This window comes from Pediculus humanus, genomic scaffold (assembly GCF_000006295.1).
Source record: "Pediculus humanus corporis 1103172108222 genomic scaffold, whole genome shotgun sequence".
NCBI lineage: Eukaryota > Metazoa > Arthropoda > Insecta > Psocodea > Pediculidae > Pediculus > Pediculus humanus.
Genome location: NW_002987792.1, coordinates 127,930 through 145,384, shown reverse-complemented (window position 1 = coordinate 145,384; position 17,455 = coordinate 127,930). Strand labels below are relative to the sequence as shown.

At 29.8% G+C, this 17,455-nt stretch overlaps 5 protein-coding genes across 5 annotated transcripts; 3 read left to right on the top strand and 2 right to left on the bottom strand.

The window, feature by feature from the left end:
• Positions 1-1,789: 1,789 nt before the first annotated feature.
• Phum_PHUM452510 (Atlastin, putative) lies at positions 1,790-5,600 on the top strand (the record flags this gene model as incomplete). Its single annotated transcript, XM_002429783.1, has 9 exons — positions 1,790-2,423; positions 3,301-3,527; positions 3,625-3,774; positions 3,873-4,028; positions 4,129-4,417; positions 4,515-4,699; positions 4,798-5,019; positions 5,114-5,395; positions 5,478-5,600. 9 exons carry the CDS (start codon positions 1,790-1,792, stop codon positions 5,598-5,600), a joined length of 2,268 nt encoding a protein of 755 aa, XP_002429828.1.
• A 2,071-nt stretch (positions 5,601-7,671) lies between these two features.
• Positions 7,672-8,588, bottom strand: Phum_PHUM452500 (FK506-binding protein, putative; the record flags this gene model as incomplete). Its single annotated transcript, XM_002429782.1, has 2 exons — positions 7,672-7,697; positions 7,787-8,588. The coding sequence occupies 2 exons, from the start codon at positions 8,586-8,588 to the stop codon at positions 7,672-7,674; spliced, it is 828 nt and encodes a 275-aa protein (XP_002429827.1).
• Positions 8,589-8,747: 159 nt separating this feature from the next.
• Positions 8,748-10,316, top strand: Phum_PHUM452490 (restnol dehydrogenase, putative; the record flags this gene model as incomplete). The annotated part of the gene is made up of 6 exons (XM_002429781.1): positions 8,748-8,836; positions 8,944-9,109; positions 9,191-9,299; positions 9,371-9,896; positions 9,966-10,091; positions 10,250-10,316. The coding sequence occupies 6 exons, from the start codon at positions 8,748-8,750 to the stop codon at positions 10,314-10,316; spliced, it is 1,083 nt and encodes a 360-aa protein (XP_002429826.1).
• Positions 10,317-10,363: 47 nt separating this feature from the next.
• Phum_PHUM452480 (restnol dehydrogenase, putative) lies at positions 10,364-11,491 on the bottom strand (the record flags this gene model as incomplete). The annotated part of the gene is made up of 4 exons (XM_002429780.1): positions 10,364-10,446; positions 10,655-10,975; positions 11,049-11,320; positions 11,394-11,491. 4 exons carry the CDS (start codon positions 11,489-11,491, stop codon positions 10,364-10,366), a joined length of 774 nt encoding a protein of 257 aa, XP_002429825.1.
• Positions 11,492-12,269: 778 nt separating this feature from the next.
• On the top strand, positions 12,270-15,610 carry Phum_PHUM452470 (transcription initiation factor IIB, putative; the record flags this gene model as incomplete). Its single annotated transcript, XM_002429779.1, has 4 exons — positions 12,270-12,483; positions 12,872-12,959; positions 15,251-15,387; positions 15,495-15,610. 4 exons carry the CDS (start codon positions 12,270-12,272, stop codon positions 15,608-15,610), a joined length of 555 nt encoding a protein of 184 aa, XP_002429824.1.
• Between the last annotated feature and the right edge of the window lie 1,845 nt (positions 15,611-17,455).

The window sequence follows — 17,455 nt, the reverse complement described above, 5'->3', positions numbered from 1 at the left end:
AAAAGAAAGAAGGAGGAAATTAATTTAAACTTTTTTTTTCTATTTTAGGGAGAGGGGAGTTTCCTTTTATTTTATCATCATCATCTTTTGTTTCTTTTTTCCCCCTCCCCCCGTTTCCTTTCGTTTTTGGTAGATTATTCATCGTATTTATTTTTTATTCTAACCGCAAAAATTGTGTTCTTCGAATCAATCGATTGACCATATTTTTTTTTTTATTCAATCCAGTCCGGATAATTGAAGTATGAAATTTATTACATTTTTGCCTACGGTTATTTTATTATTATTGTTATTATCATTATTATCATCGTCGTCGTCATCACTATTATTATTATTATTATTATTATTATTATTATTATTATTATTATTATTATTATTATTATTATTACGATTCGGAATCTCGTTGTCGTGGTAGTTGTGGTGGTGGTGGTGGTTTATGATAGCGTTCTGAAATCGTTTTGAATTATATTTGCCATTTTTAAATTTAAAAAAAAATTAAAAAAGGAAAAGAAAAGGAAAGAGAAGAAAAGAAAAGAAAAAATTTTCTTTTTTTCTTTTTTTTAATTTTCTGGCCGAGGTAATTATTTCTTTCAGCCAGGAGGATGATTTTATAAATTAACCTTGGACGTTATTAATCGTTGATGCCATTTTTAAAATAAAAAAAAATTCAGAAAGGAATGAAAAAAAAAATCTACGATGACGATGATGATGATGATGATAACGGTGATTTTGATCGTGAGGATGAGAGGGGAGGGGAAGAGGAAAGTTGAGAGAATGAGAGAGAAAAATAGAGGAAACAAGAAGTTGGCAAGATTTTTTTTTTTTTTTTTTAAAAAAAAAGACTTAAAAATATCTTACGAGTCTGGGATTTCTCGAACCGGGGAACCAAAATAAAAAATAAAAAAAATTCTAATAAAAAATAATACGGGCTCGCGCACACGCATACACACACGCACACTGACACGCACTTTATAATTAAAACATGCGAAATTTTTAAAACGTGTTTTTTTTGTTTTGTGTGTTTTTCCAGGTTTTTTTTTTTTCTCTGATAATTTTCGCACTAGTTTTAAATCAAAAAAAATTTTTTTTTTTTTTAATTACGTCGTGTGTGTGCGTGCGTGCGCGTGCGTTTCCGGTTTTTGTTTTTTAAATATATGGAAAATATGGTGATGATGATGATAATAATGAAAATCACAATGGGAGTGTTTGGTTGTTACGCCTAAACGACCTCTTACGTATATACTCTTGCCTTCGTCGTTGGAAATTTCAAACTTGAAGAAGAAGAAGAAGAAGGTTTGATGTTTGTTCGTTTGTTCGCGATTGTTTCTCTCTCTCTCTCTCTCTCTTTAGTTTTTTCCAAAGTCCGTGGAGTTGGTATCATTTTAGTTTTTGTCGTTTGTTTGTGAATATTGCGTTTTAATTAAATTAGGAAATTGCCTTTGTTGTATTTTTAATTCATTTAAAAAAGAAAAAAAAATCCCCGGGCGTGAGAGTGTTTCCCTTGTGTTTTTTTTTTTTTTTTCTCGTATGCAAAATTCTTTTCATCCACGGTTTTTTTTTTTTTTTTGTTTTGTTTTCATTCCAGAAAAAAAAATAAAACAATAATAATAATAATAGGTTTTGTTTTATAGCTCCAGGATGAATTTTTTTTTTTTATTATTATTTACCTCCCTGCAAAAATTATTAATGAAGGAATAAAAAAAAAAATTATTTAAATTTTCAGTAAAAACTTTTTAAAATAATAATAATAATAATATATATACGTAATTGATAAAAGTTTTAAAAAAAAGAAATGAAGCCGAATAAAAAATACAACGAACCGACACGGGATAGCGATACTGAAAGCATGGAAGAAGAAGATGAAGAGGAAGAGGAGGAGGAAGAAGAGGAAGAAGAAGAAGAAGAAAATGAAGACGATGAAGAAGGAGCTGTGGTAAAAGATGAAAACGATAACGATAAAAATGAAGAAGAATACGAAGAAGTAGAAGTCGATGAGGAAGATGATGATGATGAGGAGGAGGATGAAGAAGAAGATGATGAAGAGGAAGAGGAAGAGGACGATGACGAAGAAAGCGATTACAATGATAATTTTCACGTGGAGAAAATAATTACTAAAAATCAGTCGACTCCGTTAACGAAAGTTGATGATTCATCACGTCGCGTACCGGAACCGGAAACGGAAATGAAAAAGAAACGAATAATGACACCTCAATATGTTGGTGAAAAACAAAAAGGGAAAAATATCGAACGATACCCGAGAGGAGGAATTCGTAGAAATTCATCTGAGGATGATGAAAGAGAAGAATACGAATCCGATGCAGATTCAGAAGATGAAGAAGATGATGATGATGGTGAAGAATCCGTGGCATCGAAAAAAGTAATAAACAACGTCAACAACAACAAAGGAAAATTATCATCGGAGAATGGTAATAATGGCATAAAAAAAAAAAAAAGTTGGCATGAAATTTTTCCACCTTGGATGAAATGTTGTTGAATGAATACACGAGTCCGCACAATCTCGCATATGGCCGATGCACGAATTTTTTTTTTTTTTTTTTATTTTAATTTTTTTTAAATTTTTTTTTATCGATTGGCTTTTCTCTATTTGTCAGCATGCGATTACTCGATCGATTTGTCATCGATTTATCGATTTTTTTAAATATTTTATTACCCATCGAAAACGATCGGTAGAATATTAGAAAAAAAAAAGGGGGGGGGGCAAAGATTGTTTTTAATTTTTTTTATTTTTATTTTTAGCCATTTTGATTTTTACATTTTGTATTCTCCGTCATTATTATCATTATTATCGTTTTGTTTATGTTTATGTTTACGTTTATGTTTTATCAAAGTCGTTGATGATAAGACTTTTCTTTTTTTTTTTTTTTTGCTGTTGTTTTGCTTGTCTCGTTTTAGTTGCTTAAAAATAATATTTTATTTATTTTACCTTTTTTGCGCTGTTGTTGTTGTTGTTTGTCGACAGTTTGAAATTTTATTATCACTATTATTATTATTATTATGATTTTTGTCGTCATTCTATTTATTTTACCTTTTTTTTTTTTTTTTTATAATAATATTACATCGAACACTTTTTTTTCTGTTGCTGCTGTTACTACACACAATCACGTAAATTATTATTATTATTATTAATTTTAAATTTGTTTTATGGGAACACGTTGGGGAAAGTGGGTGGGTTGGAGGGAGGGAAGGGGGACAACGTGGGTGGGCGTTCGCATGTCGTTGGGTATATCATTTGGGAGGTTAAAACAAAAAAATTATTTTTTCTTTCCCCTCCTTGTTTTTCAGGTGCGAAAGATGAAGCATCTTCTGATAAATTCAAATGTGGTAAACCCGTCCAAATCATACAGTTGAAAGATGATCACGTTTTCGAACTCGACGAAGAAGCTTTGGAAAGTATTTTGATGCAAGAACACGTCAAGGATAGGTACATAGTCGTGGTGTCCGTCGCGGGCGCGTTCAGAAAGGGAAAATCATTTTTGTTGGATTTTTTTTTACGTTACATGAGAACGAAGGTAATTATAAAGAAGCAGAAAAAGAAATTATCATTATCATTATCATTATCATTATTATTTTTTATCTATTGTTCGTTCGTTCGTTCGTTCGTTTCAGTACGTTCTTCATCAGGGAGATACCGATTGGCTCGGATCCGCCGACAGACCTTTGGATGGTTTTTCGTGGCGCGGAGGATGCGAACGTGACACGACGGGCATTCTTTTATGGTCCGAAGTTTTTTTGACAGATTTACCGAACGGCGATAAGGTGCGTGATAATTAAATAATAATAATAATACACGTTATTTTTCGTTTTTTTTTTGGGGGGGGTTGTTGTATTGATGATTTGCGATTTTTTGTTTGCAGGTGGGAGTCGTTTTGATGGACACACAGGGAGCTTTCGATTGCGAGAGCACGGTTCGAGATTGTGCAACGGTTTTCGCTTTGAGCACGATGATAAGTTCGCTACAAATATATAATTTGTCACATAACATACAGGAAGATGATTTGCAACATCTTCAGGTACGATACCTTCATCTCGTTAACAACAACAATCAATCGGAGAATTGTTTTTTTTTTTCTTATTTTTTAACCCTCCATTCCCTTCCTTTTTTTTTTTTAGTTATTTACCGAATATGGAAAATTGGCATTGGAGGACATAAAGGAAAAACCATTTCAACGTTTGCAATTTCTCGTTCGTGATTGGAGTTTTCCATACGAGGCTCCGTACGGCGCGGAAGGCGGACAAAAAATATTAACGAGACGTTTAACCGTTTCCGACAAGCAACATCCCGAACTTCAATCCCTAAGGAAACACATAAATTCTTGTTTCACGGACATATCGTGCTATTTAATGCCGCATCCGGGTCTCAAAGTTGCGACAAGTCCGACTTTCGACGGAAGACTATCCGGTAGGGTATATACGAGATGAAAAATGGCGGGAAGACTGAGAGCGGTTGTTAACAATTTTTTTTTTTTTTTTTTCATTTTCCGGTTTAAAAAAAAAAGATATAGAAAACGATTTTAAAAAATGCCTTTCCCAGTTGGTGCCTATGCTTCTCGCTCCTGAAAATTTGATTATAAAACAAATAAGCGGTCAAAAAGTGAAAGCGAAAGAACTCGTACAGTATTTCAAAACATACACGAACATGTACAAAGGAAACGAACTTCCGGAACCCAAATCAATGTTGATGGTGAGCATAACGAAGAAAACGGAAAGGAAGTGGTGTGGGGGGTAAGAGGGAGTGAGGGGGAAAACTCAAATAACGGGAACGATTTTGATTGGTTACAGGCGACAGCAGAAGCGAATAATTTGGCCGCCGTGGCCACGGCCAAAGAAACATATCAGAATCTAATGGAGGAAATTTGCGGAGGAACGAAACCCTACGTCAACACTCAACGTTTGGAAAGCGAACATTATAAAATCAAACACAAAGCCGTCGTTCAATTCACTTCGAAAAGGAAAATGGGAGGAAAAGAATTTTCCGAACAGTATAGGGAAAAATTAGAAACGGTGAGTGAGTGTGTGAGCGAAGGAGCGAGTGAGATGGAAAAAGGAAACGATTGATTTTGAATATTAAAAGTTTTCTCTCTCTCTCTTTTTTCAGGATTTAGACGAATTGTTGGAACAGTTTAGAGCACACAACGAAAGCAAAAACATATTCAAAGCTGCCAAAACTCCGGCCGTGTTCTTCGTATTGGCCAACATATTTTACTTGCTCTCGGCATTGTTCGGATTTTTCGAAATGTATTCGGCTGCAAATTTTTGCAATTTACTCATGGGAATGTCGTTCATTTCCCTGGGAACGTGGGCATACGTTCGGTTCAGCGGAGATTTCGTAGGAATAGGAAAAACTTTGGACAATATCGCGTTAACCGTTTGGGAATTCGTTAGTACTTGTTTTTTTTTTTTTTTTTTTTTTTAAGGAAAATCATTGGATATTATCTCTATCTCTCTCTATCTCGTTGCAGTTTCTCAAACCGTTATATCAGAAATTAATGGGTCGAAGATTAGAAGAAGCAGCTTTTAACGCAGCAAAGACGGCCGCGGCAAGTTTGGCAGGGTCAGCTTTGGCAAATGGAAAATCATCGTGATTGTTGTAAAAAAAGAGAAGAAAAGAAAAAAATTTTAAAAAAAATTATATAAAAAAAAATATAAAAAAATTAGATAGGAGGGAAGAAGAAAAAGGAGAAGAAGGAAAAACGTAATAATAATAATGATGATAATTCACTGTGACAAATTATAAGTGGGGTAGGGAGCGTTTAGTTAAGCGATGAGGAAAGGGATGAATGAATGGATGGATGGATTTTTTTTTCTCCCGGTTATCCGTGTTTATTTATCACGATTCGATAAATGAATAACAACTACTCGTAACTAACAAACAAACAAAAACAAACAATTGTAAAAAAAAAGAATTTATTTAATAATAATAATAATAATTGTTGTTGTTGTTGTTATCAGGTCTTAAAAGCGAAGACATGACATGAAAATGTAGATTTACATATATATATATATAAATTTTTTTTTTTTTTCTTTTTTAAATTAATAATTTATTATTATTAAAATATTTTTTTTCATCCCCCTTTTTTCCCCTCCCCCCCCCACAAAAAAAAAAAAAGGAAAAAACTAATAATAATGATAAATAAATAAATAAATGAAATGTAAATAAATAAAATAAATAAAGTAAATAAAAAAAAAAAAAAAAACGTTAAATGTTTTCATCAATTATTATTTTTAGTTATTTTAATTTATTAATAATAATAATAATAATAATTTATCGTTGTTATTTTATTTACTATTATTATTATTATTATTATTCGTTTTTTTTTTAATATGTTTTTCCTCGTTTTTATTATTATTATTATTATTATTTAAACATTTATCGAACCAGTTGAGAATAATTTAAAAACTATTTTTATTATGATTATTATTACGATTATTATTATTATTATGGTGATGATGATGATGATGATGATGATGATGATGATGATGATGATTTCTTATAAAAAAATGTTTTTTTTTTTTTTTTTTTTTTTTTTTTTTGGCGTAAAAGAAAGAGAGAAAGAGAGAGATAGAAAAAGTTTTACGAAGATTCGTTTCTCATATTATTTTGACGAATGAATTTTTTGCTGTTGTTATTATTATTTCAACTCTTCGTAACTTAATGATAATTATTATTGATGACGTCATAATAAATTATGAATATCAATGAAATTATTATCAATTAATTAATCAGTAATGATTAATAAGTGCGTCGTGAATATAAATAATAATAATAAATAAATAAATAAATAATATTAAATTTTCGTGATATTAATTTGAAAATAATCATCATCATCGTCATTATTATTATTATTATTATTAATATTATTAAACTTTTTTTTTGTTTTGTGATTTATTTATTTATTTAAAAAAAAATTGAAAATAAGTGATATGTAACATAAATTAATAAATAAATTTAATTATATATATATATATAAAGAGACATACTAAAAAAAATGGATAATTTTTTTTTTCTTTTTTTTTTTTTTTTTTAATAGCAAATTATGTGGGGGGGAAAGGGGGAAGGAAGGGGAGAAGAGGGAAGTAGGGAAGGTAATTAAGGAGATGTGTGTTAAAATTTTTTTATTAATTTTTTTTTAATGAAATAATTTATTTAAATGATAATTGAAAATGATATAATAATAATAATCATTCGATTAAAATCAATTTTTATTTTAATGATTTAATTTTTTGTTTAACATGAATAAAAATTTAATTATTAATCATCATCATCATTATCATGGATTTTTTTTAAACAGATTTAATAATGTATATATGTGTGTTTGTAATGTGATTTGATATTAATAATAATTGTTTGGCAATAATAATAATAATAATAATAATAATAATAAAAAAAAGAAAAAACTTTTATTCAATGCACTTGTTAATATTGAGCATAAATAATTTTATGTTTGACGAAAAGTAAAAAACGAAAAAATTTTTCTTTTTCCTCCTCCTCCTCCTCTTCTTTCAATATAAATATTAAGGATTGTTAAATGTGTGTTAAATGAATTTTAACTTCTTTTATGTTAAAAAGAATATAATTTATCAATTTGTTAATGATGATGATGATGATGGACATTGTTTCGATTGTGAAATGAAAACGAACAAGAAAGAAAAATTTTAAAAGTTTTCGTTTATTTGTTTTCCTTAACATTTATTTTTTTAATAATTTTAATAATAATTAACAATTAATTAAAATTATAACTTATTATTAACTTTTTCTATTAAAGTTTACCAAACATTTTTTTAACAATCAAATTATAATTATCTCTATTAGTTTTATCTAAATCTCTAACTAATTTAAATTTTTCAATTGCAGCTTTGTTATTCGGTTCCAATTTGATCAATTCCAATAAATCATTTTGTGCTTTTTCATATTCTACAAGTTCAATATAAGCAAGAGCTCTTCTGTACAATGCTTTCGATGTTGAATTTATATCAATAGATTTGCTACAAAGATCAATAACGTATTTGTAATTTTTAAAATGTAATTGACACCTTGCTAAATTATTATATAAAGCTATTATTAAATTATTTATATCCGGCCGGGGTTCGTCATATTCTAAAACCTCATCTAATGTTAATAATAATTTTAAAGCATTGCTAAATTTATAAAAAGCTTCTTCTATATTATTGTCTTTGAATAATTGTGCTCCTTTATTTTTTAAAACATTCGATTCATTTATTTTTTCTTCGTCCGTCCATTCGAATATATATGGTTTTTCTAAGTAAGATATTAATATAATTGTCACTTTTAAATCGTTAACATTATCAACGGATTTAATAACGAATAAACTTTCTTCATCCAAATGCATCGTTTCAACGCACCTTTCGATTAACCTGTCATAACTGTTGCAACCATAACCGATAACAATATCGATAACTCCCGTTTTAAAATTATCATTATCGTACGTTTCGTTTAAAATGATTTCTATTCTACAATTCCATGTTAAAAAAGGTCTTTTACCCTGTTTTCCTTTTTTTATTATTTTCTTTTCAATTTCCGTACTTATTTCAACGAAATCATCATCTATCATTTTAAATTGTAAACAAGTGTGTCAGTCGGTACAAGTTGAATTAAAATTTGACGTGGGAGTAGAAAATTCATCATGGCGTAATGTTAAAACTCGTATTCGCCATGGCGCAAAAATATATATTGTTAATAAAGATATGATGTGAAAACGTATCGAATTAAAATGTTTGGATCAATTAAAAATAGAATTCCTCCGGTTGTGTATAAAATAAGTTACGTCGCAACGAGCATTTGTGGAATTTATCTTTTGAGGTTATTTTTTTTTTTTTATATGATAATTTTAAAATCAATTATTTTTTATGATTTGAAAATATTTTTAACGGTTTTATCAATCGTTTGTTTTTTTTTTTATATTACAGAGATACTTTCAGCGGATCAAAATTTGATAAAGACGTAAGATGTGATAAAAAAGTTGCCGTTGTTACGGGTGGTAATTCAGGGATTGGTAAAGCCACTGCTGAAGCTCTAGCACAAAAAGGAGCTGTTGTATATTTATTATGCAGAGATAAATACAGATGCGCAACGGTAAAATCTTTTTTATTATTAATTTTCTTAAAAAAAAAAAAAGTCATCAATTTTATTAATCAGAAGAAATTTTTATTTTAGGCTAGAAAAGAAATTGTTTTAAGAACAAAAAACAGATATGTTTATGCAAGAGAATGCGATTTGGGATCATTGAGTTCGGTTAGAGCTTTCGTCGAAGAATTCAGAAAAGGTTCAATCATCATTCAATTTTTTATTGTATTAATTTGATGACAATAATTAACCTAATTTTCTAACTTGCAGAAGAGGAAAAGGTAGACATATTAATAAATAATGCTGGAGTTTGGAGAGTACCGAGAGAAATAACCAAAGATGGATTTGAAGTACATTTGGGTGTTAATCACATGGGTCATTTTTTCTTAACAAATCTTTTATTGGATCTTCTAGTCAAAGCAGCACCTAGTCGTATAATAAATGTATCTGCCGGTTGTCATTCGAAGGGAAAAATAAATAAAGATGATTTGAATAGCGATAATAACTATTCCGAAAAAGAAGCTTACTATCAAAGCAAATTAGCTAATATTTTATTTACTAAAGAATTATCTGAAAGATTAAAAGGAACTGGAGTAACAGCAAATGCAGTCGATCCGGGAACAACGGCAACAGATTTATATCGTGTAAATGATTCTTCCATAATTACAACAATAGGAACATATTTTTTAAAACCGTTTATTTGGATATTTGCAAAATCTCCCTCAGGAGGTGCTCAAACTGTACTCTATGCTGCATTAGATCCAGATTTGGAAAAAGTCACTGGAAAATATTTCGAGTGAGTAAAAATAAAATTTTTTTTCACTTTACCGATTACCTTCATTAATAATTTAATTTTTTATCGTAGAGAGTGTAAAGAAAAGGAAGTGGCACCACAAGCAAATGATGATAAAATGGCTAAATGGTTATGGGCAGTTAGTGATAAATGGACGAAATTAAAGGAATATCCACGTGATGAAAATGGCTACGTAGTGTTTTCTTAATTAATTTCTATATTATTTTCATTATTAATTACCATGTTAATCTCATTCATTCATTTTTTCTCTACATAAATGTTATCATATATATTTAAAAATATAAATTTTTATCATCAGAATATAATCCGACAAGTTTTAATGATCTTCTATAAAGTTCTGCTGCTTGGCGATCTTCTTTTGCTTGTTCAGCGGGTTCGGTGATTTTACAATTGCTAAAATAAAATACATAACAAAAAAAATCATTTCTAAACCCGATTTAATTATAAATTCAAACTTCATACCTGAAATATTTTCCAGAAACATTTTTTAATTCAGGCGCAACGGCCATGTATATAATTGTCTGTGCTCCTTCTTCAGGTGTTTTCATAAATAACCAAATCCAAGGACTTAAAAAATATTTTATTATTATAGATGTTGAAATTCTTGATTTTTTATAAAAATTTGTATATTTAACCAAACCGGGATCTCCAGCGTTTATCGTCACGTTCGAACCTGAAATTTTCACGTATTATTTTAAGGTTCCCTCAAGGTTTTCTTTACGAAAGCGATAGATAACTACCTTTTAATATTTTACGTGTCATGTGTCTCGCCATCATGACCAAAGCTAATTTACTCTGACTGAAAGCTTTATTATAATTATATTCAAATTCGTTATTTAAATCTCCCAGATTTAATTCCCCGGTGTAATGAGCTTGAGCTGATACGTTAATTATTCTTCCATTTTCTGATGCTTTTAATTTAGGCAGTAAAAGATGTGTCAAATAAAAATGTGATAAATAATTTGTTACTAAATGCGTTTCAAATCCTTCTTTCGTTTTATTAAATTCTAGAAAACCAATTCCGGCATTGTTTATGAGCACGTCAATTTTCGATTCGTTTTCTACAAAATAAAATTTTATTATCATTAATTTAAAATCCAAACGTTAATTGATAATAATAATAATAATAATCACGTAATGAATCCGCAAATTCTCGAACGGATTTCAATGAAATTAAATCAAGATGTTTTATAATTATTTCATTTTCTTTTATTGATTCTCGAATTTCTTTCTTTATATTTTCCATAGCAATTTCCGGTTGTCTCGATCCAATTATTATTTTTCCACCTCTTTTTTTAAGTTCTTTAACAATTTGACATCCTATACCACTTGATCCTCCGGTGATTACAATCGTTTTCCCATTTATCGTTGCCTTACTCGGACAATGAGTTCCGCCAAAATAACATCTATTAAATCCATCATTTCTTTTATTACGAACGATTTTATAAACTCAAAAAAAAAATAAAAAAAGTACTTTACCTCAAAGTTGTTATTATTCCAACGGTTATTGCTATTATAAATGGCCACCAACTATCGAACGGACCGGAAAAATTAAAATCTTTAAATAAATCGTTCATTTTTAATAATAATGAGAATATAACATTTCGATGTGTGAGAAAAACTCAACAACAGAATCCCCCGCACGGATGTATTTTAATTAATTGTAATTACGGACATGGTTACAAAATGGCGGAAATTTACGCGCTCAATTGTTGGAAAAAATGTCGCAATAATGCAAAGAAGCAGAGGATGATGATGATGATACGTCACTCATTCGGTGTCTTTTTCGCGAACACTTCATGTTATTCCTATCCGTACGAGAAATAACGTGATTTTTATTAACTGTTAAAAAAAAAAAAAAAATATTAATTTAAATTATGTTATCAATCATTTTTAATATTCGTAATTATTTATTAAACGTAAGATTATGATATATATAGATTTTTATTTTAAATTTATAAAATTCTGTCAGAACATTTAAACAAAATTCAATTTATAATTTAAACACACCGTAATAATAATTATAATATTATAAAAACCAAACTCATGTTTTTTTTTTTTTTTTGGATATTTTGTGTGTATAATATTTTAATAAGACATGAAATTTTCATTTTGATTTTTTTTTCTCCAGTATTCATTCAATTCATGATAATTATAAATTTTTTTTTTCTTTTTTGAACGGTAAAAATTTTATTACCATCAAAACTAACCTTTTTTTATTATAAAAAAAAAAAAACGTTTAATTGATTTAAAAAAATATTTTTAGTTTTTTTTTGATTTTAAGGTCGTAATAATGAATGTTATTAATATTTTTTTTGTTTTTTTTTGAAAAGGATTTAATGTGATTAATCAATCATGTCCAGCAACAAGTGTAAAAATTGCGGATGTGCAGAAATAGATGTTGATCCAGCAAGAGGTGATGCTGTTTGCACCAATTGTGGATCTGTTCTCGAAAGTAATATTATTGTATCATCTGTACAATTTGAAGATAATGCTCATGGTGGAAGTACAGCCATAGGACAATTTGTCGCATCCGATTCAAAAGGTGGTGCCAGAAGTTTCGGGGGGTGTAAGTATACATAGTAATATTAATTTTTAACAACAAAATCATTATCATCGATAAATACAATTCAAAAAAAAAATTAAATGATTGTTAGAAAAATATTATTTAAAGACATGTTAATTAATAACCTTGATAAATATTTTTTGTTTTAAATTCGATAAGTAACATTTTTAACCTTAAAAGACGATATTCGATGATTTTCTTTTTAATCTCATGTTTTCTATCATCGAATGAAAATTTCTATTGAATATTTTAGTTTTAAAAAAAAAAAGTATTCATTTGTAAAACTAGGAAATTATAATGTAATATTAATAATAATTAATATAAATTACATTTGTTTCCCCCCCCCCTCATTCCCACTTGTGACTAATTTTTTTCTGTTTTAACTTTTTAGCTTTTCATACGGGATTAGGAGTTGAATCGAAGGAAATCACACTTAGAAATGCGAAAAAAAAAATAACTGATTTAGCTCATCAAATGAGGTAATTATTATAATTATTAAGTATTATCACAAATATTAAAAAAAAAAAAAAACTTTGTATCGATCATATGTGTTAATTGTAAAAAGTTTTAAAATGAAAAAATTGTCGAGTTCAAGTTTGAGAAGTCATTTCATCGGTTAATTGATTTATATGTTCGTTAATAACAATAACATGATTATCATCATCATCATCATCACCATGATCTTGAGTATTTTTATACATTTTAGCCATTGTTTGACTTTTTCTTTTTTTACCATAAAACCATTTAAATATTCCAACATAAGTAACAATTAATATAGCCAATAGTGGTCCTATGACGAACCATAATTTTTTATGTTCGTTGTAACTATGTGATATTCCATTTTCTTTGTAAGACGTTAATGGCGCTTGAACTTCTTTTTGCAATATCATTACATCATGGTGATGTTGTTTTTCCGTGTCGTTATTAAAATATTTTTTCTCCTCGACCGTTACGAAATCCGTATTCGCGAGGGATTTTTTAATTTCCGTCGTGGTTTTATCAATTCGAGTCGATTGTGTCGTTTTCGTCCTGTAGGTGGTACTCGATGACGTAGCAGACGACAACGACGACGAGGAAGATTCGTTCACGTGATTATTTTCAAAACCGTTACAAACGAGAGATGTTTTATTCGAACAATAACTCGTGAGAATATTCGAAAGTGATTGTATCGAACAGTTTTTATTTTCCTCGCATGTATTTTTATTCGTGACTATGTATTTGGTATAGAATTCGACGTGTTTCGAAATTTTCGGACCGACTCCGTGAAGTATGCTCATCCAACCGAAATTCGAACAAGAACAATTGAACACGTTATTTTCGACCGTAATGACGCCGCAAAGATTTCGTATTCCCGCCCAATTCGGATGCAACGATCCGGGATTTATCATTTGTATGCGATTATCGGAAAATTTATATAAGAATTGTACCGCCAAATCGTAATTTAAAAATGCACCATAAGAAAAGGAAATGGTTTCCAAGGCCCTCGTATCTAAATGATTAAATTTATTTTTAACAATTTCTATCTTCGTTGCTGACACATCAAATCCTTCGTTGCTTATTTCTTCCACGTTGTTGTCGGTGAATAAAAAATTTTTCGTTCTGCACGTCAATCCTCTCGTTTGAATATTTCCGAAAGTATTTCCGATCCACGATATGCTCTGTAACAAACAAACAAACATGAATAAATCAATTACATGTCGTTCTTATATGTATGTATATATATGTAAATATTTACGTTTCGACTTTTGAGTTGTATCGAATTAGGTGAAAGTTCTGGAAAAATCGAATTCGATATGACGATATCGGAAGTCATGAGAGATATAGGATCATCGGCGTTCACCGTTTGAACCGTTAAATTTTTCAATATGACTCGATTTAAATTTTTTCCCTTGAACAAATCCGTGTAAAATTTTTTTAAAACTAAACTATCCAACGTCACGTTCGTCAATTGAACGAATTGGTATTTGCAAGCATCTCCCGGTTTATCAAATGATTCCGGATGCCATATTATGTTTCGAACGTTTTGTATGTTTAAATTATAGGGTAGTTGAGGGAAGGGTGCGTTGTCGTGAAGGTACTGTCCGTAGGAAGACGGTTTTAAAATTTCTAACGTTGTCACATTGATCACGTTGAATTTTTTTATTATGTAATGTCTGGTTCCTCGCGTGCAATCCACGTGTACTTGTAACTTTCCACAATTTTTAACTGTGAATGTTTCCGTGTTCTCTGGTAGTCTCGCCGTCCAAATCCACACTCTCGCATTTCCTAAATCACTTGAATCATTCTAAAAAAAAAAAACAAACAAAAAATGGAAAACATAACGTAATGTTGTCGTTGTCGTTGTTGTTGTTGTTTCGATTTTAATATCATTTTACCTTTTTCTGAAATGGAAAAAAATTAGTCGAATCGTGAATCGTATTCCTTTTTTTTGTCGTACACGTGTATATGACTTCGGTACCTTCGCAAGACCATCCGTTTTGTCCGCACGATTCGAATCCCGTGTAGTCCGAATGCACGGTGAAAAAATAGTTGTCGCCGTCGTCGTCGTTGTTGTTGTTGTTGAAAAACAACAAACCTCCCGGTAATGCCGACAAAAAGAGTAAGAAGAGGAAAATCATTTTGACCGTGTTGTCACCCGACCGACTCTCGAACTGTTTTTATTAACCGAGGGTTTATTTTATTGAACATTGATCGTTGCGAACGGGATGTCGTCAAAAAATATCTCGAACTCGAACGTGGAACGATAATAATTAAATTGTTTGTTTCGCAGGTTGAATCAACATTGCATCGAAATAGCGTATAATTTTTTCAAAATGGCTTTGAGCCGACATTTAACGAGGGGCCGTAAAACTGGAAACGTTGTAGCTGCTTGCGTTTACATGACTTGCAGGATGGAGGGAACAGCTCGTATCCTTTTTCAAAAAAAAATTTTTTTTTTTTTTCTATCTTTCTTTCTTTCACGTTCGACGTTCGTTAGAACGGAAAAAGAAATTTTCCTATATTTGTTAATTCAGACATGCTAATAGATTTTTGCGACGTTTTGGACACCGTGGGAGTGTACGAACTAGGGAGAACGTATTTGAAATTATCTCAAGCACTCTGCATAAACATACCAGCTTTGGGTGAGTGATTGATTGATTTTCTTTTCTTTTTTTGGGGGGGGGAGGAGGAGGGAGGGGGTAAATTAAACGCGAGTTCGCGAGAAAAGATTTTAAACAATGTCATTATTTCGATAAGTGAAAGTCAATTAACGAACGAATTTTTATTAAAAAGTAAATAAAATTAAAAACAAAACAAAACAATAGTCGAGTAAATAAAGAAACGTGGAGTCTTTTCAAAGAGCATTGGGAAGAGAGAGGGGGGGGGAGGAGAGGTAGAGGAGAAAAACAATGAGCCCTAGAAGAGTGAGAGAGAGAGAGAGAGAGAAATTGATATGAGTACCAAAAACATTGATAATAAGTAATAAGTCTTCCTACGCTCCTTCCGTCAGTTTTATCAAAAAGTTCGTTTTTTGTTTTTTTCTCTTTCTTATTAATGCTTATCATTTGTCCTTGAATGAGTGTGTGCGTGTGTGTGTGCGCGTGTGTGTGATTTTACAATACAATTCTTGGAGAAAATCTTCGAATGGATTTTTCGAATCGAGTTCGATTAAATTATTCGATGAATCGTTCGATGTATCGATCTCTACAAAAAAATTTTTTTTTTTTTTTTTTTTTTTTTTATTCGCGTCGTGGAAACGAGAGAGAGAGAGAGAGAGAGGGAGAGGGAGAGGGAGGGAGGGAGAAACCATGGAAATGCCGATTTTGGTTGGAAAAAACTGTCGGATTTAACGTTTGTCGTTTGTCGTCGAAATTTGTTCGCCATGACATTTTTCTAACGACACTTTTTTCGTTTTTATTTAACGTTTCGCGCGTAATTTTTTTTTTAACGAACTTTTCGCGTTTTTCATTCTTGCTCCCCGCCCCGCGCCCCCCCCCTTTAATGGCATTTTTGATTTTTTTGATCTTGGTTTGTTGGTTATTATTAAATAAGTAAAAATGAGTAGAAAAAAAAGGAAAGGAAAGGACGTTAAGAAGGAGAAAAAAAAACCGTTAAATAATTCATTTCAACTATTTATTATTATTATTATTATTATTATTATTAATCATTATTATTATTATTGCTTTTTTCTGACATTCGTTTATTTTTTTATTTTATTTTATATAAAACGAAAAAGTTTGTAAGAACGCGTGTACTCGTGTTAATTTCCATTTTAATTTTACGAATACGATGCGATCTCACATGAAAATAATGATTATTATTATTATTATTATCATTATCATTATCATTATCATTACTTTTTAATTATTATTAATAATAATAATTTAACCGTAAGAATTCCGGTCGAATATAACTGTCTGAAACGAGTTTTAAAAAAAAATAATAAAAAAAAAAGTCACACGCGTAAATTGCACGAGGGAAATTTCGTCGCGTTTAAAATTGATGATAATAATAATAATAATAATAATATTAATAATATTAATGATAATGATAATGTAAATTTTTTTTTTAATGACGGTTGGTTGGTTTTGAATCAGTTTCCATATAGTAGTTAATCGTTTAAATCGTTTTCAAAAAAAAAAAAAAATTCAAAAATACTACTAATAGTAATAATAATAATAATAATAATAATAATAATAATAATAATGCGGAAAAGTAAAAAAATTAGCCTTATTCATTCAATTATTTATTTATTTATTTTTTATTTATTTATTTTATTTTTGTCTCTACAAAAAAAAAAAAAAGGTAAGAAAAGAGAAACCTAGAGTAAAACACGTCTACGTAATTTTTTTTTTTTTTTTTCAATACTCGTTCGTTTGAATTTTCCCTCGGGAAACCCTCGGGTACCTGCTGGTATACCTGTTTAATGCGAATACGAAAATATGAATCGTTTTAGGGGAGAGCTTTAAAATAAATTCGTTTGCTAACATTATTT